This window comes from Dermacentor albipictus, chromosome 5 (genome assembly GCF_038994185.2).
Source record: "Dermacentor albipictus isolate Rhodes 1998 colony chromosome 5, USDA_Dalb.pri_finalv2, whole genome shotgun sequence".
Lineage (NCBI taxonomy): Eukaryota > Metazoa > Arthropoda > Arachnida > Ixodida > Ixodidae > Dermacentor > Dermacentor albipictus.
Window position 1 is genome coordinate 160,832,495 of NC_091825.1, and position 26,807 is coordinate 160,859,301.

The 26,807-nt window shown below is 44.3% G+C and overlaps 1 protein-coding gene across 5 annotated transcripts in view; it reads right to left on the bottom strand.

Moving 5' to 3' along the window:
* Nucleotides 1-308: 308 nt before the first annotated feature.
* LOC135916353 (cyclin-D-binding Myb-like transcription factor 1) overlaps nt 309-26,807 on the bottom strand; it is an 83,516-nt gene continuing 57,017 nt past the window's right edge. For 4 of the 5 annotated variants that reach the window (XM_065449712.1, XM_065449715.1, XM_065449714.1 and 1 more), the window contains exons 13-16: nt 21,881-22,089; nt 17,506-17,721; nt 650-746; nt 309-527 (exon numbers count right to left, since the gene is read on the bottom strand). In XM_065449712.1, the coding sequence (XP_065305784.1) occupies nt 421-527; nt 650-746; nt 17,506-17,721; nt 21,881-22,089 (629 nt within the window). In that variant the 3' untranslated portion in view covers nt 309-420. The remainder of the gene's footprint in view (nt 528-649; nt 747-17,505; nt 17,722-21,880; nt 22,090-26,807) is intronic. The other variant, XM_065449716.2, reaches the window with a different exon arrangement.

Consider the following 26,807-nt stretch of genomic DNA (forward strand, 5'->3'; position numbering starts at 1 on the left):
TGTATACAAGTTCTTCTTGTCTTCTAAGTGTAAAGCGTCTGTGACGTCCCATCTCTAATAGGAAGAAGTATAACAAAGGCGGCAGCAGTAGGTGATGGCAGTTTTACCTTCAAGGCAGCTGACCATGTCAACTTGACAAAGCAACAGGTAGCTGAGATACATCAGTTCCATTGTAATGCATCACTCAAGATTTTGTAGGAGTGATAACATTTTGGAAATGTACAATCTCACTATTTTATCTGTGATGTATATAGTGTAACACATGCAGGCAGTAGGATGAGCAACTGCATCATAGACACACACAGCACTTTCTTTAAAAACAACATTTTGTTTGCCAGTGCTGCTCATAAATAAGGTAGTAAGTACGGTGTAAGAGACATTTTAACACCGTGGCTCTGAGTAATAGAGCAACGAAATGCCTCAAGTATCTTCAGGCACACCATCAAGACCATCCACAACGTGGGATTTATCACTGTCAATGTCTGACGAAGATCCCAACAACCCAGGGCTTCCAGCTAGCATGGGATCTGAGGAAGAAAGGAACAGTTAGGTTATTATAGTATTTAGTTTTTCATTTATAGTATTTAATTTGGCTTAGGCACAGGGAGTTTGCTTTAAAGGAGAATCGGAGCACAATGAGCTGGCTTACCTGATAATATAACACTTTCTGCCCTGTGTTCACTTATTTGACTAGCCACAAGAGATGGGTCATCCACCTCATCAAGAGAAGAAGTGTCATGGATCTCCTGCAAATACAAAGAGTGCAAGCATCTTTTATGCATGGAATTTTAAAGATGTGCACCATAGCATAGCAGAACCACATCCTAAAGCTATATAACATGCAACCCCCGTCATTTCTGTCTAGAGTGATGGAGCGTGGTGCCACTGAACAAGAAAACACATGTTTGACAGATAGTGCAGCTAATCCTCCAGTGACTCTTACAATCTGTCCTTATTACACACAAGGGAGTTAAGCAGTGGACAACGACGAGGCCCTTCTTTAAGCTCTCGTCCCTGGTTGGGTGACATGATCTACAGATTTTGCTGCACTGTATGGATCTAATGAGAAGGAGTATACCTCTAAAAAGAAAAATTACTAAGCCATTACTCAAGGTGAGTGGCCCACACTACACATGCGCCTAAAGAAAACCTTAACGATCCTTTTGACTTCTCATAAGATCAATACTTTTCAGTAGTCCCTTCTAAGAATTAAAAGGTTAAAGTACACAAGCTCTTGCATGTCACCCACATCGAAACACAGCCACCACAAGCGATATCAAACCCGCGCCATCATGTGCAGTAGCACAGCTCAATAACCACTAAGCCACGGCGGAATAGCCCTATCAGTCACGGTGTCTCCATATGGAGACGCGACTTTCTTCACTGCCTTTTTCAGCAAATATCGAAGAATTCACGCTGCACACTGGTGTGGCTAGGTATTTGAGAGATAAATAAACGTAATGAATGCTATCTGATATAAAGCAGTGGAACACTGATGAAAAAGATGTTTCAAGATGAACAACTCCGTGTTTTATGCAAGCTCTGGTTCACTGCTGTTCAAATTTGTCTTTTACAGCAGCCTCAATCACTCAGAACAGTTAAAAAACATGGTTTCATGTAAAGAAATACCTATTTTTTATGAAAAAGAGTTGCTCAATACTCAGGGTTCTGTTACTGAATAGTTTTGACCCTGTTTTCATCGTGCCTCCCTATGGAGACACCATTGACTTACACCCTCTTTCTTTACCATGCCGGTGACTCATAGGCACTTCACAAAAATTTTAAACTACTAATACCTTTTGGCCTTGTTACGCCATCTAGTTCACTGTCCAAAAATTATTTAGTTTTTTAGTATTCCTTTTAATTTCAAGTGGCAGCAATCTTTAAATGTACACAGAGGGTAGACGCTCAAGTTTCCGGACCATCAAGCAAACGACGTCGGTCTGGCAATTATAACACATCCTTGAGTGGTTGTCTGGATATCAGTGACTCCTAGTTTGATGCCAGATCAATAGAATTCCGTTCGAGCAAAGCGCACTTGCAGAAGCAGCACGGGCTGTAGATTTTGTGTTTGAGAATTTTGTCTGCACTGCAATTTAGCATTGTTTCTTTTAATGTCATTCCTCAATAGCTCATTTTAAGTCACCAAACTTACTTGTTCTAAACATGATGGGATTGTGTGAGGTACGATGCGAAGGACCATTGACATCAACAAGTTCAGTCATCGTTTCCATAGTGGTGCAAGTAAGAGAAGTATGAGGTGAAAACCAGGGCCACTGCCGGAAATGCGAAGTTTTCCTGTGCATAGCAGCTTAGAAGGACTGCTTCTTCCAATATCACAACCTCTGAACCCATCGATGCACCATTCTCCAAACCTTGAATAAATAATTTCCCTCCTTTCTGTAAACTGCCAAAGCGTACTTGCAAAAAATAAGAGTTAGTATTGAGTCACGATGTCTCCACATGGGGATGCAACCGAATTTGCATATTAATGGTCCTAGAGAGGTTAATCTTTTTCTTCACAATCTGGACACCTAAAACATCAATACCTGCAAGTTTAAAAGTTTCCCTGCAGAATATTATAATTTGTGACTGAAGGGGATATGCATGTCAGTATACGGCAAAAACTCTTAGCAATGTTGAAGGGGGAGCCAAAATTACTTTGTTACGTCCATTACTTTGTTATATTCATTATTGTCCTTTACTGCTAATATATGCTCAATTGGGTGCACAAGTTTAAAATGCATAGAAGAAGACAGTTTTGCAGCACACAGAACCATTACACAGCCATGTATGCAATGAAATTTTAGCACAACAGCAAAAGAATCTTCAGCGTGTGTAGCACAACTTCTTAGCATCTGACATGACTGCTTTAATGATGGCTGCCTTCTGATCCAATATGATGGTCTTTCGTTTCTGCCTTCCACTTCAACTTCGTCTATAGTCTATAACATCGTGAAACTAGCGAAACAGCGACATGTTTGAAGAAAACACCTTCCATGCTTGCATCTTGGTTGAACAGCATGTGGCACACAACATGGTGTGCTAACTATGCAGCTTATCCATGCTGATCTACCGGTCTCGCGTGGCTCCACAGGGCCTCTTCGATTATTCATCCCTGAAAGTCCTGGACTGCCCGAGGTGGTGCTTTCAGCCAACATTTGTTGTATATGATGCGTCTCGGACAGTCTGGGATTGTCAGGGACGAATAATCAAAGTTGTCCACTGTGTGAATGAGCAGGCCAACAAACTTTGTCAAGCTGGATTGGCTTGGCTGTGAATGTGTTGAGCACATGTCATCTCTTGTTGAAAATGTCTGTTTTCGGCCCACCTCAAGATTTTCAAGCAATAACCGTAGCTCACAATGTTTCATTACATTATTTACCCGTTTCTAATGCGTTTCTTTTTTTTACAAAGAAAACTGGGCCAAAAATTGCCTGTACAGTGCAGTCAGACACAAAACTAAAACTACCTTCACAACGTTTGTATGCTTTGCCGCATAACACAAGTGTATTGCAGCGAAGCTGACTTTCTAAACTGGTCACCATTGTGCAACAATTTTTCTTGCTAAAAAACGAGGTGCGTGTTAGATTTAGAATTTGTTTGGGACCTTTAATGTAATTTCCACATGAGTTTTCTGCTTTGGACACACAAAACGAGTGTACGTTTGATTCGGGGGAATGTGAGATTCGGGCAAATAGTGCCAAACGAATTGGCAGTGTGTTTTATCATTTTTTTTTCTGCATCTTCTTTAATTAGACCTGGTCGATAATTAAATCAGTTTTGTCGATCCCGTCAGGGTCAAACTAACGTAAGTCAACTGTACTATATTTAAGCTTATAATTACAGTTAACCCTCGACACAACAAAATTCTCGAAATAAAGAAGTATTTATCTCTTTCCAACTTGTCCATAGAACATAATGTATTTTGAATTTAAATATGACAAAATGTGCTTATACACCATTTCAATATAACTAAATTTCATGCCACCACGATGGAATACCAGGGCAGTAAACGGAAGCTGCCACAGATGCAGATGGTCAGGTGGTTGAATTACCTACATGCGGCTGCTGCGAACGCACCTCTAAAATTGCACACCTCATGAAAAAGAACAGCCACTGAAATGGAGCAGCATATCAGCAAGAATCTCTCAGTCATGTTCTGTAATAACTTCGGAAGAGTGGGAATGTGATCAAACACATGCTAAGAAGCAGACAGGGGGGAAGTGGGAGGCAGTTGAGTGTGCGATTATCTTCCAGCCTGGCCACATGGGCGTTGGTGCAGCTGAGTGCATATGTGGCACACACGCCTTATGTTGGGGATAATCTGTGGTGGGCACAAATGTCAGGGTGAGCCGAGACGGCCGTGGCTTGATGTGCGCTGTCTGCCCATGAATTTAGCACTGGAGGCAGAGAAATCTAAAGTTTCAGGGATGTGCTCATGCAAGAAGCAGACAAAACATTTGCTCTGCTTTGCCTGCACTCTTCATGATACATAGCTTCGCCCCCCCCGCGGACAACACCATCAGTCGTAGCGGCAGACTGACCACAAAAGCTTTGCAGGCTTGGCTTTGTAACACTGATTTGACGATATTGTCAACATGGCCACATTTCTGGCAGCCGACTCTCAAGTTGGACAACATAATTCTTTTTTCCCAATGAAATTAATCTTTTCCAAGTGCCTGACAACCTGAAAAAATTTTATGGCCTCTTCTGTGTAGAAAAACAAAAACAAAATCTGTCAGCAACTGTACTTCTTTACATATAAGTTCGAATTTTAATATAACAAAATTTCAATACAAAGTAAAGAGCCAATTTTACGGACTTCACTATGTCAAGGTTTCACATTCAGGTTTTCGGAATAAATTCAAACTTAAAATGTAATGAATACGAATTTAATGAGTTATTGGATATAATAAAGCAAATATATCATGTTTTTCCCTGATATGATGTGAAAAACAGCTGAACCGGTCTAAACACTCACACACACTTTTATGTCATAGGTTACTTTTCATTTCATACATCAAAATATTTTTTCTCCTCCACTGTGTCATCAGCATGCATAACTTATTTTTATTATCATGTATCAGCATTATATTATATTGTTACGTTGCAGAAGTCACATATAAAGATGCATTTACAACATTTACAAGAGAGACAACAATGCATAAACAAGATGGCTGTAGAGACCGATTCCACCTCCACACGTCAAATTGTCTTCTTCTGACTGGTGCCACTCTTGGTTGCACCGTAACATAATCTCCGCTTGTAAAGGCGCCACCTTGGCACTAACTATAAGGGAGGCGAACTTGCGGCAAAGTAAGGCTTCAGCCGGGGCACATGCAAACGTCCATGGGGACACGAGTCCAGCGGAGCTCTCTTAGTTGACATCACCAAGCTGATGCAATAACGTGTAGGGCCCTGTATAGCGCGGCATTAGCTTTTCAGACAAGCCGACATGGTGTCCATAGGAGGACAATGGAGCAGGAGGAAATCGAACGTCCCAATGTCGCCTGGCGTACTGGATCTTCTGCGTGGCCTGAGACTCAGTGAGCCGGGAGCTGGCAATCTAGCGTGCCACGTGAGCCTGGACAATGATGTCTTGAGCATATTCAGTGGGAGTGTTTGTTGGGGAAGGAAGCAGTGTGCCAAAGGGCAAGGAAGGGTGGCGGCTGAACAGAAGGTAAAAGGGTGAAAAGTCAGCGGTCTCGTGATGGGATGAATTATAGGCGAAGGTGACGAAGGGTAATGTGCTGCCCCTATCACTGTGGTCGTCAGAAACGTAAATAGACAGCATTTCTGTCAATGCACGATTGAGCTGCTTCATTTGTCTGTGGCTGGTAGGCGGTGGAAGGCCTGTGCTCGGCAGAACAGGAGCAAAGTAGGTCTTCAACTACTTGGGACAAGAAGGTGTGGCCATGATCAGTGAGGAGCTGCCGAAGTGTGCTGTGATGGAGGAAGACGTCCTGTAAAAGGAAATTTGCCACCTCAGTTGTACAGCTTGTGTGATCTCGTACCAGGTCGAGTAGTCAGTCGCGACAACGACCCACTTATTGCCAGATTTTGATGTCGAAAAATGGCCAAGAAGATAGAGACTGACGCGAAAGAATGTTTCTGAGGGCATTTTGATGGGGTGAAGGTGTCCATAGGGTAGCATAGCAGGTATTTTGCACCGCAGACAGGGTGCACAGGCTGCAATGTAGCGGTGTACAGAGTGGTACAGGACTGGCCAGTAGAAGCAGTGCCATATACAGTTGTAAGCATGCAAAACACCGAGGTGGACTGCAGTAGGTGTGCCATGCAAATGCTCAATAACTGATGTCCGGAGATGGCCTGGTACAATGAGTGAAAATTCTGGTTCTTCAGGGCGTAAGCTGCGACGGTAGAGAATGTAGTCGCAGAACACGAACATGCATATCGTTGGCTCCGAATGTCCAGAATTGAGACAATTGATGAGAACATGTTAACAGTCATCGTGCCGTTGTTCAGTGCGGATGTTGTGCAGATCAGAAATGGCCAGGACGCAAGAGTCGGTGTCATGCGCATCATATTCAGGGCGGTTGACAGGATGATGGGAGAGGCAATTGGCGTACTTGTGCGAACGGCCAGACTTGTATGAAACAGCAAATGAATATTCTTGGAGTCGTAGCGCCCATTTACCTAATCACCCAGTGGGGTAGTTAAGTGAGGAGAGCCAGCACAAGGCATGGTGACCGATAACCACAGAAAATGTGCAGCCGCACAAGTAGAGGTGGAATTTGGCTGCGTAACAATATTGTAGTTGCAGTGTATGCAGCATTATGTTGTAGGTTATGTTAATTATATTATCATGCATTTTGTTTTCTTGTTATGTATTACTTTATACTGATTAACATATCATGCTTTGTTTTGTTTTTCGCATTTATTTTCTTACTCACTAAAAATGGAATTCTTATATATTGTTTGCTTTGTAAACACAATTTATTGCTTGTACTTACATGGTTTAGTTTAGACACCCTACTAGCCTTTGGCTATGGGTCTAACCAGTGCTGCTTATTTTCATTATTCTAATCAAAGGAATGTGTAATAAAGAAAGTTATTAGTAGGTGATGAATATATTGATATGATGGGGTGCGTTTATTTAAAGATGAATTGATGAAAAGGGGCCGCGCTGACAACGACCCGCTGCAAAGACAAGCGCACTTCGTTTTCCTCTTCCTCCGTTCTTCCAGTAGCTTTAGCGTAACACTCCTCCCTTCACAGATGAAGGCCGCTGGGCGAGTAACTGTTACGTCCACTTGGAGTCACGGGGATGACAGCGTTTCGGGCGGGCGATGTGAACAAGCTGCGTCTTCTTAGACCGGTAGCCATTAGAAACGATACGAGCAATCGAATAGGTCACATCACTTAGGCGATTAATGACGACAAAAAGCCCGGTGTAATGAGCCAGAAACTTCTGGCACAGGCCGCGCTTGCGAAGTGGTGTCCAAAGCCATACTATGTCCCCTTTGTCGTAGGGCACATTTTTATGGAGTGAACTGTAGCTGATCTTGCAGTGGTCCTGGGATGCCAACGTATGGAGCTGAGCTATGCGGTGTGCTCCCTCAGCGCGGCAGAGAGTCTGGGCAATATAAGAGTCCGCATCAGGAACAAAAGGTAGAATGGTGTCAAGGAAGCTGTGAAGTGGTCTGACATGAAGAAGATAGAAAGGACTGTAGCCGGTAGTTTCATGCTTTGCAGTGTTGTAGGCGTATGCGACAAAAGGCAAGATATTATCGAAATTTTTGTGCCTGGAATCGACATACGTCAAAAGCATGTTGGTCGAAGTTCTGGGACGCACCGAAATTGTCAGTAGCAGGATAACTGGCACGGCCGTCCCACTCTTGAGAAACTGCAGGTGGTCTGGGTGAGTAACCATCGTGGAACTGATAAGTGGGATGTGCGTTCATAGTAGGGTTTGACGCTCTTGAACGAGGAGCGAAGTTGTAGGTGCCTACGGAGGCGGCCTTGATGGACATCTCACCAAAGTTGCAGTGAGAAAAGGGCTCTCAAGCCCACAGAGTTGAGAGGGAAGCCGTCTAACGTTGGTCAAGCTCTTCGCGCACCACTTGCTGAATAACTGATGCAAGGTCGGATGGAGCTGGGACCGCGTCAACACTGGCGACATTAGTTATGTTGGCCAGGCGGCAGAACTTCGGTATGCCATGCTGAGCTTTCAAGGCTTCAAGTGTACAGCAGTGCCGAATGACGTCACTTACGGAGTCCAGACTGTCTTTTCCTATGAGGAACTGGCACACGTCCTCGGCGATCCTTTTTAAAAGATGACCAACTTTGTCCTCTTCTGTCATCTGAGGCTCCAGCGCCTTGCACAACTTCAGCACTTCCTGGACGTATGTCGTGCAGGTTTCGCCAGTAACTTGGGCTCACTGCATTAGGGTTTGCTATGCACGCTTCTTTTTAGCTGCCGAATCTCCGAAGCACTTCCAGATTTCGTCTACGAACTTTTCATATGTCGTCATGCTTTCTTCATGGTTTTTAAGCCACACCGAAATGGTTCCCTTTGAGGAACAAGGCAACCTTGTTAAGATGGGCAGTGGCATTCCAGCCACTGAACCGACTTGTGCGTTGGTAAAAGCTGAGCCATCCATCCACATCTTCCCCGGCTTTTCCGGCGAAGGTTCGTGGTTCGATGTAGGGCTACCGTGAGTAGCTGGAAGAAGGTGGCGGGTTGTCGTCGTCAGAAGCCATCTGTGGTGGCAGACCGGCAATTCGGCGCCGCTCTACGGATTGCGCTTCTGCTGGCGGTTCATCATCATTCTTCGGGGGCGTCGTTGTTTTACCCCGCACCTCCAACAAAACTGTTACGACGGGGCGCGTTTATTTAAAGATGAATTGATGAAAAGGTGCCACGCCGACACCAAGCCACTGCAAAGACAAGTGCACTTCATTCTCCTATTCCTCCGTTCTTCCTGTAGCTTTAGCGTAACAATATGCTTATAATAAATATCAATTACAACAAACCTTGACATAACAAGGTCAGTAAAGTTGGCAATTTGCTTCGTTATATCAAAATTTCATTATATTGAAGTTCAACCTTTTATGCAAATAAGTACATTCCCAAATTGATATTTTTCACATGGGAGGAGCCGCAAAGCTATCTGAATTATTGGGCAGTCAACGAAAGAAAATCTGAATGAGAAAAAGAAATCATTTTGTTGAATTTTAGAGTCAGCGATGAAAGAATGAAAGATACAATTTCATGCCGTGTTGACGATTTCTTCCCACCAGGGGTACAAAGCAAAGCCACACTTGTCATGCCACAATGTCACCAGCTGTGGCACCACACTATCATAAACAGTGCTTGCAGTGGGGAGCAAATGCTTCACTTGCCTTTCACTTCAACACGTCTCTGAAACTTGAGATTACGTGACCTTCAACACCAAATGCGTGGGAAGACTGCGTACGATGCCACACCATCTCAGCTCACCCAGTCTTAAATTTGCACATGTGGTCGAATACTTCTAAAGCAGGGTGTGCGAGCTGTGCATACACTCAGTCACGCTGACAGCCATGTGCAGCTACCACTGCGTTAGAAAAGGAGAAGCACGCCAACCTGCCCTCATTCCTTTCCCCACCTTCGCGTGTGCTTGAATGCGTTGCTGTGAGCTCGCTACCCTCCACCCCTTTCTCCTTGTTAGCACAGAAAGACAGCGCTCATCAAGGCAGCATCCTTCTTGGCTCACTCTCGCATGTTTTCACTCGCACCTAAAGCATACAGCACAGGGCACGCGATACGATCTTATTGCACTTCGGCTTTATAGGGAACATGATGCTGCTCCGCTACGGTGGTCACTCTCAGTCACAGGGTGCACAATTTAAGAGGTGCCTATGCAAGCAACCACATGTACTTCAACCATTTGTATTCCTTCACAGCGGGAGTGAAATTTTGTTGCAATGAAATCGCATATAAACACACTTTGTTATATTGAGGTTCAATATACATGGTGTTCCTTGAACAAGCAGTTGCAAAAAGTTAATACTTTGTTATATTGAGAATTTCGTTATATTTAAGTTCGTAATATAGAAGTTTAACTGAATAATGAAGGCATTTTTGTGTAGGATGTAACACGAAGATGTAATGCACAGGTACGTGGTCACAACACGAAGAAATAATGCACGTTTCCTTGCTGACAACTATAAAGAATGATCCTGTTCTCCAACAAGTAGTGCCTTCAGATTTTGCAGTCAGCAACTTATTTGAAGCTACAATTATATTTGCTACCCAAGCCTGTTAATTTCTCAGAAATAATTCTTGACATAAAAAACACAGCTGATGCATATTAATACCTATCATCCCTAAGTTTCCAAGCATGGTGCAAACAATCAGCCAGTTAGGCATAATCCCCAAATTATGTTGCACAGATTTAGTGGCAAAATAAACCAGCTTCAAGTGTTCATGTAGAAAGCAGGAATTTTTGCAGTTATTGAGAAATCAACCAGGCTGCACATTAGTACAAAGCTAATCACCATACTGCATGCTTTCAAGTGTCATTTACTAATGTGTAGATGTCTTTTCCTTGCCCCAGCAATACGATTTTATATTGGTCTGATAGAGCAGTCCCATGAGTTCTAGCTTACTGGAACTCTATGGCCTTAATTTGGATTCTATCGGTATCACTAGGGTCCAATAGACGACATCTGTTTCTCAGCTAAACGGCCAAAAGAGTTTGCATTGGCACCAACAGGTGACAGCTAGTGGATACCCATAGGACCAATACAAACCCATAGGATCAATAGATCTGTATTGGCACCAATAAAGTTCAATAAGTGAACTCTACTTGCTACCTATAGAACAAATAGGTTTGTTTTGGCACCAACAGGTTTCCATTTGTGACAACTATTTGTTGCTTTTAGGACCAATAGGAGTATAATGATACGATCTATTTGTTACCGATTTGTTTCCTGCTGGACCGATAGAGACGTTGAACATAAAAATGATGCCACTGGAAAACCACCCAACAGCGCAAATTCCCAAAATATATTATTGTGCCGCTCTGAAAAGCATGCGATAGAGTGGTGGTGGTTATGAAACTCGCACGGTGAGAATGTAGAAGTTATGTATACGACCAACTTGATCCGATGGTAGTCCCCTTGATTTCAGCGTGCCAGCGAAGCTCACATATGCACAGTTGTGTCGCTGGCATTCCAACAACACATTTCTGCTATGCTAAATCACCCTAATCAATGCATGAGTGCAACTAGGTGATTGGGGCTTTTGAAACTCTCCGTGAATTCGTCAATGTTCCATCATGACAGGTCCCACCAATCAACAAATGCTAGTTGTGGTCACTGCATCTACTCAGTCTTTTGAAACTTTTTTTGCCCCTGTGTTTTCACTGTAATGTTTGCTGGGATTTGTGCCACCGATCCGCAATTGTTGTCTGCACTCCATCATCACACAAGAGCGCTGGTATGGGGAACACAACGTGAAGTGTTAGCCATAGTGAAGTAGAGCCGGCACGACCTAGGCCTAACAACTGCAACAATGTTGCCTGTGAAAGCATGAAATGCATGCCAACTGACCATTGGATCCGCTTTGAATTCGCTTACTGCCTCTCTATTACTATGGAAGTTTGCCTGGAGTATCGATACAGTACATGCTGTGATAAGCAATATTTTGGTGTGACTTAAGTGACTTTTACGAAAATACAAAGGATGAGCTGACATCAGTAGGGTAATGTAACAATGCTTGGATCCCTTTAAAATGATGTGCACAACTGTACGGCAATGTGCTTCGCTGCTTCAATTAACACTAAAGCTTTATGTGCATACGCTGACTTTTTTGGTTGTTGAATTAGTGTCATTATCACATTGTGCCAGATACAGTCACAGTTCCTTTGTTCTCATTTACAAGCTTTTCAAATGAACTAAAGACCAGTTGACAACGATATTAGATGCATAATATAACATATACAATTAAGCCTTTTGTTGCCAACGTACAAGCGAATTATTAAATTTTACTTTATTTGGAAGTGATAAAGTATTCAGTACTGGAAGCCAGCTTTTTTCTAACATTCGTATTTGATTTGTTCAGAAAGTTTCACTATTTGCACACCCATAGTCTGCAGCGATACTGCGAAGTGTGCTAGTGATAGTTCCTGCGGTTCAAGCAGTTCAAGCAGCTGTGTGCTTTTCATTAGGGCTGTGCAAATACTCGAATACTCAAACATTTGAATAATTCAATTTCTCGAATATTCAGTTTTTTTCAATAATCGGTGCGCATAGTGAGTGACCCGGCCATGGTGCGCGCAGCGTTCCCACGGCGAGCTATATCTATCAGTACAATGTTTGACCGTGGCAACCAGACTTACCTAAAAAATTAACAGGAAGCAAAGGAGGGAACAACAAAAGCAGCGCTTATGTACGGGGTTTGTCCATAAAGTAATGAGACTGGGTCTGGTGAACAGAATTCTTTAAAATAGCTGCCTCGGGCGCTAATACACCGTTGCCAACGCGGTTCCCACAATGCGAAGGTTCCTCGGAAGTCGGCTGCTGTAACCACTTTCAGAGACTCTGTGACAGCCCGTTGGATGGCGGGATGGCGGGATTGTCGAAATGATGACTTTCAGGCTTCTCTTGAGCTTTGAGAACAGGAAAAAGTCTGCTGGGCTCACATCGTGGCTGTACAGTGGCTGTGGCAAGGTTGCAACCCCTATCCAGGACAGGTACGTGGTCACAACAAAGGCGGCATGGGCTGGAGTGTTGTGGTGGTGGAGCTTCCAACGATCAGCAATCTACAGTAATTTCCATTTGACGGCTCTGTGAATGTGCTCATGGACTGTTGTAGAGCACGGTTTTGACGGTGCGTCCTGGAGGTACAAATTCTTTGTGAACCACTCCACACTCGTCAAAAAAGACAATGAACATTGTCTTGACTTTGGACTTTAACATTTTCACTTTCTTGGGGCACGGGGAGTTCGGAAAGCGTGCCACTGCTAACTTTGGCGCTTGGTTTTGGGATCGTCCTGGAACACCCATGATTCGTCGCCTGTCCTATTCACTTTCTAACTGCACGAACAGCTCACGGGAGACACCAACTCGTTATTTTTTTATCACTCAACACTCTTGGCACCAATTCTGAACAAACCTTCCACATGTTCAAATCTTCAGAAATAATTTTGCGAACCACTGTTTAGCACATGTTGAGGTCTTCGCCGATTAATCTGGCGCAATCTCTGAAATTTCACCATGTACCGCTGCTCCAGCGAACACTCCATTTTTATGTTTTCTGTGGTGACAAAAGCTTGAAGACACCTTTTGCACCACTTCAGATCCTCACTGCATTAAGAGCTTGGATGCAACTGCCACCCAGTGCATGACATAGCTTAGAACCCCACCAAAAATCTTACCTCCAAGGAGCGCGCTACTGGTGACTGCGGCGCCGTGTGGCAGGCAGTCTCATTACTTTATGGACAAACCTTGTAATGCACGGGAGCAGGTGTGAAGACCAGGCCCATTATTATTATTATTATTATTATTATTATTATTATTATTATTATTATTATTATTATTATTATTATTTATTTATTTATTTATTTATTTACGAATACTGCTGTCTCAGATTTGAGACATAGCAGGAGCTTTAGCCACCGGAAGGCATGCTGATCGTATCGGATATGCAAGTTCAGTGTTCATGCATGCAGACTTGCGCAGTTCGCAGCTTTCTACTCATATGTGAGCACAGACGAACTTGGCACATGTGCCGATGGTAGTTGCCAGCTGGTCGATCGCGGATCTGAACACTGCTTCAATGGCTGTCAGTCTAACCTGCATGCATGATATTACGACTGACCAGTGATGAGCCATCCATAGAAACATTAGCGACGAGCTTCCCACGAAAGTTTGTGGACCGTTATTACATCGGCCAGCGGCAAATTTTCATCACGGCCACATCACTGGCCACACTGTCTAGCATGTTAGACCTGATTGGAGGCATGCTGTCAGGTGTCGGTAACTACCGTATTTACTCGAATCTAATGTGCAAATTTTTCCCGATAAAACGGGCCCAAAAATTGCTTGCACATTAGACTCGAGTATGACTCTAAATCTGCGTTACCATATCACCATGGGCATTTCAAAGTGGCCACCTCGTACGCGCTTCAAGCCTAGCTGCCGTAGCTTCCTCCATGTGCTGTAGTAGGTCTCCTGCTTTCTGTGTTTTCTCTATCGGCATGGAAGTGCCAACTGAGAAGACACGTCTAGTTCATCACGATGCTGCAATGAAAAAATATTTGGAGGACGCTTAAGCTTCGCCTTTAGGAGCAGAACGTGATAACTAACATTCAAAGATCCCCGAGTACTTCTCACATCTCCCGGCAACTGGAGCATAAGTAACCGTAATATTTGCCAGGAAATATTGGCCGCAAACGCTATGCATGAAGGCGGATTTTGTGGTAGAAACACAGCCTCTTGCGCGGGCCGTGATGAGGTAGAGGCGAGCGCCAGCTGGAGGCATGGCAAAGAATCGGGCGCGCCGCTCAGTGGCCCCCAAGATGCCAACGTGCCGATGTGCACAAATGGCGGACGCCACGATCAGTCTGTGAATTGTAGAATCACTACAAAAGGTTTTTTTAATGTATTTTCCTGCTTCTGCACTCCAGCATTTTGATAGTTTCCGCAGTCACTGAGTGAGACATGTTTGTGTTTGCTTGTGCGCACGTGACACCATGCTTGTTAATGCAGCTGGTGAGCGAATGATTAAAAGTTTATATGGCCGATAAAACTACTATCCTTACTTTTCGTATAACTGTCTACTAATTTGCTCTCGCAATGGAGGCTTCGCCTTTCAGGCGAAACTGTGACTTTTTTTTATTAATCGGAACTTTAGTGCATTGGGAGTAAATCTGCTTTTTCAAAATGAAAGAAAGTTACATTTCTGTGTGAAAGAATGAGGTGTGGGCTACTGCAAAGGACTTTTCTTTCTTTAGGTCACGGCAAACGGTCGGTCTGTGAAACAGTCAGTCTGTGTGTTGCAGTGACCTAAAAAAAGAAAAGTCCCATTAGAGACCATTGTCCAAAAAAGAGACCATTGTGAGCCAGGCGCACAATGGTCTCTTTTCGTAGCTTGCAGTGACCCATCATAAGACTAGCTTTGGATTTACATGGCGGGCTCGAAAATATGTGACAGTGCGCCTCCCCCTGGTTGCAGACACATTTATACAGACGACAGATGAATGCGTACAAAGAAAAAAATAAAGGGAAGGGGGAATTGCTCAAACTTGTCGTGGGCCTCCCGATTTGAGAACTCTAACGTCGGCACCAATGACCGCACGGAGCGGTGCGGAGGGACGTGATGCACATTCCCCACTTTTGTCTGTCGTGCAGATTGGCCTTAACGAGCTGACGATAACCCACAGAAAGCACCTGCCATAAACAGGGAAAAAGCCTCGTGTTTTCTAGAAGAAAACTGGTAACCAGTAGTTTCTAAGCATCAGAAGAATGCCATTAACCACAGTAGGGCCCACTATTAAACTGGAAACCACATTGGCATTTAGGACAAGATTGTTATTTCTTCAGCTTCATAGGGAAAAAGCACCTTGTTCTATTTGACAGACATTATATCGACAAAAATATTTCCCATACCTTCATATATATATATGAAGTTGTTATCAGTGCTTGCCAACTAATTTGGTGCTCCCTTTAATAAGAGTAAAGCATACTGCACATCTCGATTTGTAAGTACCCAAGTTACTGACATTTAACAATATTCTTGTTGAGTAATGTGATCAGCTTCCTGAGTACGTGCAGCACTTTTTTAGCACAAAATTTGGAAGCGTAATAGTTTGTGGTAAATATTCTGATATTCGATATTTGATTCGATATTCGGGTTCTTCTTATTTTTTTTTTTTCAAATAGATTCAATATTCGATTTGAAATCTACTATTTGGTATTCGCATACCCGTACTTTTTATTTATTTCTTGCTGTCTCTGTGGAAACATCCGAAGCTGTTTCAATCCTGTGTGAGAAGTTACTAACCTTCTTCTTGAGCTATTTTACCGCATATCTAACGTAAGCCCCATCGCTCCACACATTGCGAATAAAGTACTCTAATCTTTATTGTAGTGTAAACGTACCTACCATGCTAGCAAGTGTGGCGCACGGTTGACTTGCGATGCAACTATTGGTTTAGCAAGCTAGCCCATTGGACCAATATGCCTATAGGACTACGTAATAGGCCGATTGAACCAATACACCTGTAGGACCAATATGACTGATATGCCTGAATGACCAATGCACTTATAGGGCAAGGAGGAGGAAAAGAAGGAAGGTAGGGAGGTCAACCAGATTACTGTGCGGCTTGCTACCCTACGAGGGCGAAGGGGTTTAAGGGATGAAAAGAATGAAAGGACATGTAGGGAAAAAGGTACTTTCAGTGTGAACATGTGCAGTTGTCCCTCACTTCACGCCTATACATAATTGGTCACTAAGGCCAGTCGATTTGATGAATTGCAGCAATGCCTGCGTCGATTTGTAAGCCTGCAACACATAGGGCCATGGTCCAAGAATCTTAAGTCTCTTAAAATGGTCTGCTGTCTAACTGGTTTAACACACTTCAAAGAATGTCACATTTGATGTCATAGAGATCACAAAAACGCAACACATGCTCGATCGTCTCTTCAGAGTTGCATGAGTCGCAGATCGGTCTGTCGGACATTCCAATAAGGAATAAGTAGGCTTTCGTAAAAGCCACCCCTAACCAAAGGCGGCATAGTAAAGTTGCATCACGGAATCTGCAGCTTCAATGTAGGATCCAGCCGGTGGAGATGACTATGCACCTATAGCACCAATACACCTACAGTACCAACATGTTCAATTTGTTCATTAATCTAACAGGCTATTGATTTTTCTATTGGAATTTTCTGCTAGGGAGGTAATGGTACCCTATAAGCTTCAATAATAAAAAAAAAGCACACCACATTGGCTGTAGCAGGCCTTTTTTTTCTTTTTTTTTTTACCAGGATACCATGGTTCATGCACTCGAAAGGTAAAATTTCTCATCAGCACAAAGCTACAAAGGAATAGAAAGCTTCACAGTTGAAAGCATCCTGGCACTCGAGCCCAGAATCAATGCCTCACCAGGCATTACTCCTGGGTTCAAATATCAGACCAGAGTGATTCGGCCCAGACCAGGACTACAATGGATCCTTTGTAGCTTCATGCTACAGTAAGGTGGACAACAATTTTTCCCTTCGTGAACTTTCGTCCATCTTGCAGGCTTTCGCCGAACTTATTAGAAAGAGGACAGTGTGCACTAGAGAGCAAACAGGCATAGTTGATATAAAGTAACAGAGGGACTGTCAAGGGAAGGAAAACATGGCCGACAAAGGAAGGGAATGAAATTAGAAAATTTGCAGGCATGGTATGGAGTCAGCTGACAGATTAAGACAGGGATAACAGGAGATTGCTTGAGGAGGCTTTTGTCTGCAGTGGACTTAAAGTACAATGCTGCTGATGATGAGACTGACCTGCACTTGGAATTCCTCTCCATCAATACAACACATAGCATATGAGCTTGAACTATCTATGTCTGACGTGTCTAGGGAGACAGTGTCAGGTTGGGGAGATGATGGCACTGTAGGCGCAAGGCTTGTGTCACTGTTGACGATAAGCTCAGCAGGAGGAACAGCCGGTGGCAAGTGCATCTGCACAAGGAGGCTTTCGGCAGCCTGGAGAGGCTCTGTCTGTGAAAGCATGACAAACATATTTCGTTAACACAGCATTCAGTGAATGAAACACCATGCAAAATAAACAAAAAATTTTTTACAGTGAATCAGGAGGCAGACTTTGCGTTATTTAACCCTTTCAGTGGCGCTTACATACCAGCATGCTTCCGCATTTTTGTCCCGCCATGTCACTGATACATTCTCCACTTTGTTTACCTGTATGTGTGTACAACCAGGAAGCTGGCGAGCTCTGAAGTAGTTCCACCATCTGCTGTATATTTCTAGAAGCATATTTTCTGCTATCTCTGGGCTTGTTCAGTCTAGGCTTTTGTTAGAGGCTGCAGAATGCGCGCGCCCCTGCATGGGTGTGATTGCACCTAACGGAGCTTGCATGCCTGCATGTGGGAGGGGTGCGTCTTGGACTTTGTACACCACTACGGTGGTGATTCCCTGTTCAAATATTGGTGCTGTGGCGCCACAGCACCAAGAGTTTCTGCAATCATATTTATATAAGTTCCTTGTTTGTTTGTTTTTTGTCTCCCGGTATCATCACTACTGCACTTCCCCTTTCTAGCAACAAGTGTACTCCCTTTTGTCAGTGTGCTTTCTCTAATTGGCTCTGCCCTCTATCATATCTCTTTTGTCTGTTGCTCCCTGTTTCATCTGTTGCTCTCTTTGCATTGCCTTGTTGGGTCCAAATAAACGAAGGCGCTCCTTTCTTTAACACGGTCGCGTGATCACTTTGAGATGGCTGCTTATGCAGCACCTTCAACTATTGAGCTACAGCTCTTCCAAATCCAAATACGGGCCAAGCTCAGACTCAGAAGAGCATGTCGTCCAAGGAAGAGGCAACTTCAACCAGGTCAAATGCTGACCTTGACACGGTGAAGCTATACTGAGAACTACAATATTTTTGAGTCTCAGTATAGGATTTGAATCACGAGGATTTGAATCACTCGATATCACGCAGTTATTGGCAAAAAGTCTGATGTGAGAAGACATACAGTTAGGTAAGTGATTAATGTAGATTAAGAAAAGTAATGTGCCAAGAACGCTGCCCTGTGGAATACTGGAGGTTACTTTGGCAGAAGAGAAGTTTGTGTGGTTAACACATGTGTATTCTACTCTGGATGAGAGGAAATCCTTAATCCATCCAATAACGGTTGGGTTTATGTTAAAGCTCATTAGCTTCAGTATTAGTTTATGGTGAGCAACGCGATCGAAAACCTTTGAGAAATCCAGGAAGGTAGCATCAACTTGAAATCCTAGTAGTTAATAATTTCTGTATACAAGATGTGTTCAAGTTAATTAGGAAAAGTACTAGCTGAGGGAATGGAGTGGTAGTTTCGCCTTGGCCACACCTCGGTGCATGTTGATTGGGTGTTTTAGCAAGACCGGAAAATGAATGACGCCTTCCAGTAGTTCCGGTCTACGTCAGTTTTACGTTGCAGCGTTGTTGGGTGCTCCTGACATATAATGAAAAAACGAACGCGTCTTTTCACGATTGGTTGGCGATGAAGCGTAGTAGACACAAGAGAGGTGGTAGTTCTTGATGGCAGTTGTGGGGATGCGCGACCCTCGCGCCTCCCCTGGTGTTTTTCCCGCATAGCGCGTCTCCTGTAATCCCGCTTTGCCGCTTGGCCTGCGTGACGTCAGCGCGGTCGATGTGGTTGAAACGCAGTCCGAGAGATGGCGCGAGTGTTGCGCGGCTAACGCCACGAGGTTACTTGGGCGCCGAAAGGAAGGCGCTTGCTCTCTTGGGTTCGAGACAGGAAGCGGGACAGTCGTGCTGCACGTGCGGCAGCAACGCTTCCCCGGCGGGTCGCCGAACAGCGCGGACATTCCGTGCCCGCGGCGACCGATGCATCTGCGAGACCGCCTCGCGTGGCCGCCTTCGAACGCGCCACGATTCGCGTGACTATACACGCGAACGACCAGGCGTTGGGATCCAGCATGGGGCGAACATATTCGCTCGCGAGGACGCGGTGAGTCGGACTTCTAGATTTGTCGCGCGCCCATCGGCATGTTTTGTGGATAGCAACTCGGCTAGCAGGCATTGATGTATGAAAGGTGCAATAAATGCCCTTGTGATTGTTTGCACTACTGTGTTGTTGTTCCTTTGTCCCAAGAGTACGGTGTGAGAATCCCCACATCAGACCCCACACAGTTTGCATGCGGAATCGCGCAGCAATATTTGTGGACTGTTGATTGGCCAGTGCATTGCGCTGCCTTGTATAAGCGACAATTTTCGGTGACAGTATCTTGGAGTAGCTGACAGCAGCACTGCATTTCTCGCATGGCTTCTCGCACGCTGGCAGGAATGTCATGCCTCCTGGTGGGCAGAAGAACAGCTGACAACTTTACGACAATGCCCAGCGGGTGTTGCTTGAGGGCTCTGCTGTATTTTTGCCATTCTTTCCATTATCTATCTGGCATGCCTCAAAACATAGTAGGCATTTATTTTCAAAAGAAAATGCAGACAATAAACTTGCACGAGCACTGTGGCACTGCTTTCCTCTGTGTTGAGGATCAACCCATTTCAAAAGGGAGATGCCATATTTACACATTGCCCCCATATGCTGCCCCCATGGCGGTGCACGATGGCTGACATACAGACATAGAAATAAAGCGTATCAGTTTATAATATCATCTAAATTGTACTTCACAACCATCTGAGTTATAGCAGAATTTATTAATTAAATTACCACATTTTACACTGCCTTTTTCAATTTATTTCACCTAAAACGGCCCTAGCCAATTGTAGCCAGTGCGCAGAACCCGTACTGCGGCCATTACACACGAAAACAACACACTTGAGTCGCTCTGCACTCACATGGTGCACTTTCTCGTGTGTTGTGAAGCATTCGAGAGCGCATGTTGCTAGTGCATGCTGACGTCGCAGGTAAGCAGCTCGTTGAGTTACATTGAACTTGACTATTGCCGAGGCGATAGTATCACTGAAAGTGATTTGTCACAGAATACATCCCCTAAAGAGTAGTTTCTTGTGATTCCAGCGTGCCAGTAGAGCAGCAATATGTTAGGAACAAAAGCAGCTAATAAAATAATTTTGCAACAATGTGCTCAACTACAACAAATTCTAAATGTTCTTGTGCTACATGCACTTCCCGGTGAAAAAAATCAATTAAGGGTTGGCTTTAGAATGTAGGGTAAGCTGAGGCAGGTAAGTTGAAGATAGTCATCATGGCAATGAGAGCCCTGCACACATTGTTGGAAAATAGCTCTACAAGATGTCAGCACAAATGCTGCTGCTACTGCGCTGACATCACGAGTGGCAGCACCAGGTGGTCGGTAGAAATACCTAATCCATTCGAGAGGACAGATTGCGAATGTACATGCTGGTGGTGGTGGTAACAACTTTATTAACAATCCGGCAAATTCGTGGCCTGGGCCTAGGCCGCCCCCGAGGAGGTCCGGAGATGTTGGTCTTAAAACATTTATTTTGTAGAAAAACTACACAATTCCTATGCCCATAACCATAGTGCCCATGACAATATACAAATTTCATTCTGGTCTGTACACATAAAAAAATTGCCCGTGTCCTTAACAGCACGTCATCTTTGCCAGTTACTGCTCATTAAGGCCAATTAACACAAAATATAATCGCAGTTTCTTAGAGGGGAGAGTGAACCACTTCACACCAGCATTTTGTGTGTATTGAGAGAGAGAGAGAAGGATATTCTTGATGATGGGAAGGAAAGGTTGGGGTAAAGTGCAGCGCAGTAACTGTCTCTCAGCAGAGGACACCTCAACCGCGCTGCACAGGGGGTAGGGAATGAAAGTAGGGGGAGAGAAAGAGCACCAGAAACAGCAGCACGCCGCGGAAATGTGATGGAGCTAAAGGCGGTCGGCGAGGCCGACAGCCTCGGCGAAGGTCAGGAGCGCACTTAGAAGTGTCCTGTGTCGTGAAGGGCAGCCCGAGACTCAATGACAGTCAGGGCAGATAGGAAAGGATGGGCACCCAGAACAAGAGGGAGTGATAAACTCCACATGACACAGTGCACGTGTTATGTGGTCTCCTTTCTCTGCACTGAAATTTCAACATGGATGATCCCCAATTTAAAAGTTCAAGCTAATGAAGAATAGCAATACAAATTAAACATAGTCTCTTTTCCAATACGCACAATTATGACCTGTATAAATTAAGCATGGTACTCACGGGCAGGGCCTGTATGATGATCTGCCCCTGAGGTAAACTGGAGATGGGAATGCTGCTTTGGCCTGGAGTGGTAAGCAGAATGGCCTGTGGAGGGACTGATGGAAGTTGGAAATTTTGTGGAATGACTTCTAAGATGCCATCTGCTGTTGCTGTCAGGGTTATAGGAGCAGCTGACTGCAAGGTTCCCCCAGCAAGACCAGGGGCAACAGCTGCAAATATACATTGAGGTGTAAGAATAAAACATCTCATCAAAAATAGCTGCTATGCTTGTGGTGTTACATTGAAAAAGAAAAACAAAATTTTTAATCCAGCTATTTCTCCGCATACCTTCCATACTAATTATTTATATTGCTTGCCTTGTGGCAGTCTGCTGACATCCAATAATTGCTTGGGCAACAAAGAGTACTTTACAATTGCTGCACGAATGAGCCAATGCTTGTCACCAAGGCAACCAAGTGCTTGACCTGCCATCTCGGTTAAAGACAATCAAAGTTGAGAATTTACAGCACATGGCTCTGATAATACTTCCGTCCCCATCAACACATTGAGCGTTCAATATTCAAAGGGTTAAGGAATGACTGAACCTCTGCCAATGACAATAGCCCACAAGATACTGCCACAGTGTTCTGTAGGTTACAGTTATCAAAGCCATTATGTTTTTTAGTATGTGCTATGTCAGTTTGCTATCTTCGACAATGCTATGCTCAATAATTATTCAACGTCATCACACATTAAACAAAACAAATCTGTGGCCCTGAGCAATTTGAATGAATGCTAGTTTACCATGTGGTGGTGCTGCTAATGGCCGAAAGGCATTTGTCGCAGAAAATATTGTGCACCCTCTCTAAATAGGCAAAGGTTGCAAGTGCAGTATGCATTGCTGCATGTTCCACACTGCAGCCTCTCTCCGCCAGTAAGGTGTCTAGAGTGACACTCCATGTAAGTGTTATGGAATTCAGGATGTATGTCATAGGTATGATCATGTTTTTTCGGCATATGTCATACTGGCAAATATTGTGTGTGTCATGCATGTCCAGTGTAGCAGGCCAGGGCAAGCTATAGTTTTGAATGACTTCACTGCCTTTCCGTAGATCGATTCTTCTTTTTGTATTTCCCTCTGTACAAAAACAAGGAAACACACTTTCCCTTCCCCCTAAGGTGTTTCTCCTTATTCCTTCACATAACTTTTAAAAAAGCACAACTCTAATCCTTGAACTGGATTGCTCGATGAGGCAAGCAATACTTGCACAATATAAATCGAAATACATAACTGACTAATTAGAGAAATCACTACGAAAGTTACTAATTAATTATGGGAATGTACTTCTTCGCACACTTTAGGATTAATTTCTTAGAACTGGTGGTGCACAACAAATGCATTTATTTTTCAGACAATCGCTCAATCTAATCGAACTTCTTCATCTCGGAGAAGGGCTCATCAACAACCTTTTAGATGATCCCTCATTTGTTCAATGAATTTCTTCCATTGTTAGCATCAAAGGAACACTGACACAAAAATTTTGGATCTTGTCTACTTTGCTGTAATAAGTCACCAATGACCCAGTTATCATGGCATAAAACTTTGTTTGCTTCAGCGTGCAATGGCTAATTATTTAGGGCCTTGTTTACAGCGAATAGCCCAAGTTTCAATTTTCCCAAGTTTCAACAAGAGGGGACAGTAGGTTTGTAAACACAACTGGTCACATGATCACACAAAACTGACGCGATGCCAATGCACAAGATTCGTTGTTGCTAGTTGTTTTACTCCATCCACACACACAAGTGCTGTGCGATGTCCTTTTCGTCCTCGTCGTCCTTATTTCATTGTCTAGCGGCGACAATTTTTTGCAGACGGGAGTCGCCGCCATACTAAATGTGGCCGATCACTTTTAGGCATAGGCATCTTTCTACCAACTGCTTTACCCATGTGGCAACCCTGCTGGAATAACTGCTTTACTTTTAGCAGCTGCCTATGGGTGGCGACACAGGTCTATGCTAGCGCCGTCTAGGCAACTGCCGACTTCACCATAGAGGAAGGCGAATTCGCACTAAAATAATAATAATAATAATTAACAGGCAAGTAGGCATGTGTGTTAAATGAATCACCTCGACAATAAAATGCAATGGTTCTACAAACTTTCAGTAAGGCAAAGCAGAAGTTAGCATAATATCTTTTTATATACTCGAATTGAGGTGAGCAAATGCAGCTGCTCTTCAGCAGGGTCCGCTCTTTCCGTCCAGTGGTGCCCACAGACTCGGTCCACTTCTGCTGATAAGGGCTATTGCGAGGAAAACTATGCTTGACTACACCCAGTCATGGATGTGTTCGGCAGGAGTCAATGATGCAGAGTGCACCTGAAATTGTGCTATACTCGCGTTTTGTGTGTGGTCAGTGCAGCACAGTCAATGCAGACAGTGCAGGAAATCTCAATGGGCACAACAAAAACTGCTGCAGCGACATATCCCACTATGACTAATAACCGAGGAAGACTGGGAGTGCAATGATTAAGTAGGTCATGGGATGACCAAGAGTATATTTAAGGAGCATGGTAGCCAACACAAGCTCGTGATGTAGCGCTGTTGTTGTTAGGCTCTGGCATGTTTACAAACCAACTTTGTTGATGTCAATGGTGCGATGTGCTGTGCTTTGTGGCTTTCTGCGCACACATACTTCACAACTGATTTTAAAAAGGTTCTAAGCTACATTCATTGTTGATATTTTGTAGATGGCGCTTGTGCGTCCACATAAATCGAACTTGCAAGTTATCTCGACCTAGAAATATTTTGTCAGCAGTCCCTTAACTGCTAGTGTGAAATGAACACAAACACAGGTGGTTGTTTGTTTGGTCATGGATTGAAGTAAAGTGCATAGTGTAACATAAAGTAAAAAGTTGAGGCAGAGCGAATCTCACAATGACTGTCGATGGTAATGCATTAGCATTGAATCAACATAGCGCCACAACATATTGCCACTGTCAAAGCGAGTTACGTATGAGGCGTGTACTGCAGCGGGACTCCTCTTTTGCGCTTCCCTAAAAACACTCGGTGCCATTTACTGGAGCTGCCACAAAGCCTGCACGTGGCCTCCAAAATGCATGCACACCGGTGTGTGCAAATGCTGAGAAACATGTCATGTGGCCACCAGGCTCTTCCCTCACGCTTCTTTTTGGTCATGCAGCGGCATCTGGTGACAGTGTTAAGAAGCTCGCATGTGGCCTCCGAAACGAGAAACGTGGCACACCAGTGCCTGCGAATGCCGAGAATTGTTCCCTTGCTTGCCGCACTCAGTGGCATGTACTCAGTGACTCAAGTTGGTGCGAGGTTCATTGAAGAGCGGCACACACTAAGTGCATTTATGGCGCAGCTCACTAAAGCGTTGGCATGAAAGGCATTCATTGAAAAGCCACACATACCCAGTGCATTTGTCGAGCAGCCTGCTAACGCATTGGGTGGCTGTTTTTGAGGAACCCTTCTGATGTGTGTTTGATTCCGCTCAACATCGGAGAGCGGAATTGTCGCTGTAAAGAGGCAGATTCCCAATGAAACATACCTAGTTGCCGAAGCTAACGTGCCACAGACGTCCATTGTAGAGCGGCACAGACCACTGGCACATGTACCCAGTGACTCAAGTTGGCATCAAAGAGGTTCACTGAAGACCAGCACAGACTGAGTGACACATACCCAGTGTTCCAAGTCGGTGCCAAAGAGTTTTTTTGGACAGCACTACCTACCCAGTCATGCGTGACAGTGACCCCTGTTGGCGTGAAAGGTTTCATTTAATTCTATTGCGTTAAAGGGTATTACGGCAGTGCTTATTAGGGGGAGGGGCACTAAATAAGGGGGGATGTGGCTTTTGCATCGTAAAAAATGGCCAAAAGTCAATTGTTTGAAAATCATATTTTCAGTTCCTATAACTCTTGTTCTATCTGATTACAAAATATCATCACTGAAAACCACATAAGTGCTCTAAAATATTTATGTACTAGCCAAGGTGGCAAAAAATCTCATCGAAATCATGAAAGAATAGCATTTTTCAAGCCACACGATCTCCAGAATGGTGAAAAACGAGCACCGCCATCTTGGTCTCGTCGGAAAGCACATTTCTCCTCCAAATTTTGTGCTTCAGCTATCTCCACACAGGAACAAGCACATAAAAAACAAATAATTGAAGCTCATTCTGGTGTCTCCGACTGGCGACACCCGCCACGTGACTCCAGTGCGGTTCGCCATTGGTCTGACGCTTGCTCCGTAGTGGCATTGTCTGCTTGGCTCCTCACGGTCTTTGTACCTTACGAGCCTTGGACATTCTCAGTTGGTTCTTTACTCTATGCAGTCACTGTAACCTCAACAAATGTCAAAATGGGCGCTACATGGACATTACAGTAGTGTGGCCGACCACTTCATTTGTGGTAGTCTCAAACCCGCGGCTAAGCATTCCGAGCACTGGCGACGTGGGCTTCGTGATCAAGCTTCAGACATGGAATCCTTGGACATGGGGCTAGGCCTTTCGGTATCAGTGTTTTGGAATTAGTGACTAAGCACATCACGCAAGCAATCCTTGTACCCAAAGCTAAGCATTTTGCACATAGGCGTCTCTGTCTCAGTGATCAAGCACATCGCATGCGGCACTGGCGTAGCCGGGGGGCGGTGGTCAGAACTGCCTCCCCCCTTTCCCACGGAACAGAATGTTTCAGGAGGTGGGCTCCAAAAGAGTGACATGGATGAAAGGGAAAGCTTAAATGTGAAAGCAAGGCTTTCATATTCAAGGGGGAGGGGGGTGTCATCATGGGGCCGATCCCCTCTCCTATGCATGCAACATTGAGGCCCCACTCCTGGCGCGCTTTTACTTCATTCCGGATCTTATTAAGCATAACTGCTGAGGGGGGATCAGCGCTAAAAACTGCACACACAGATAGAGGTAGGACGA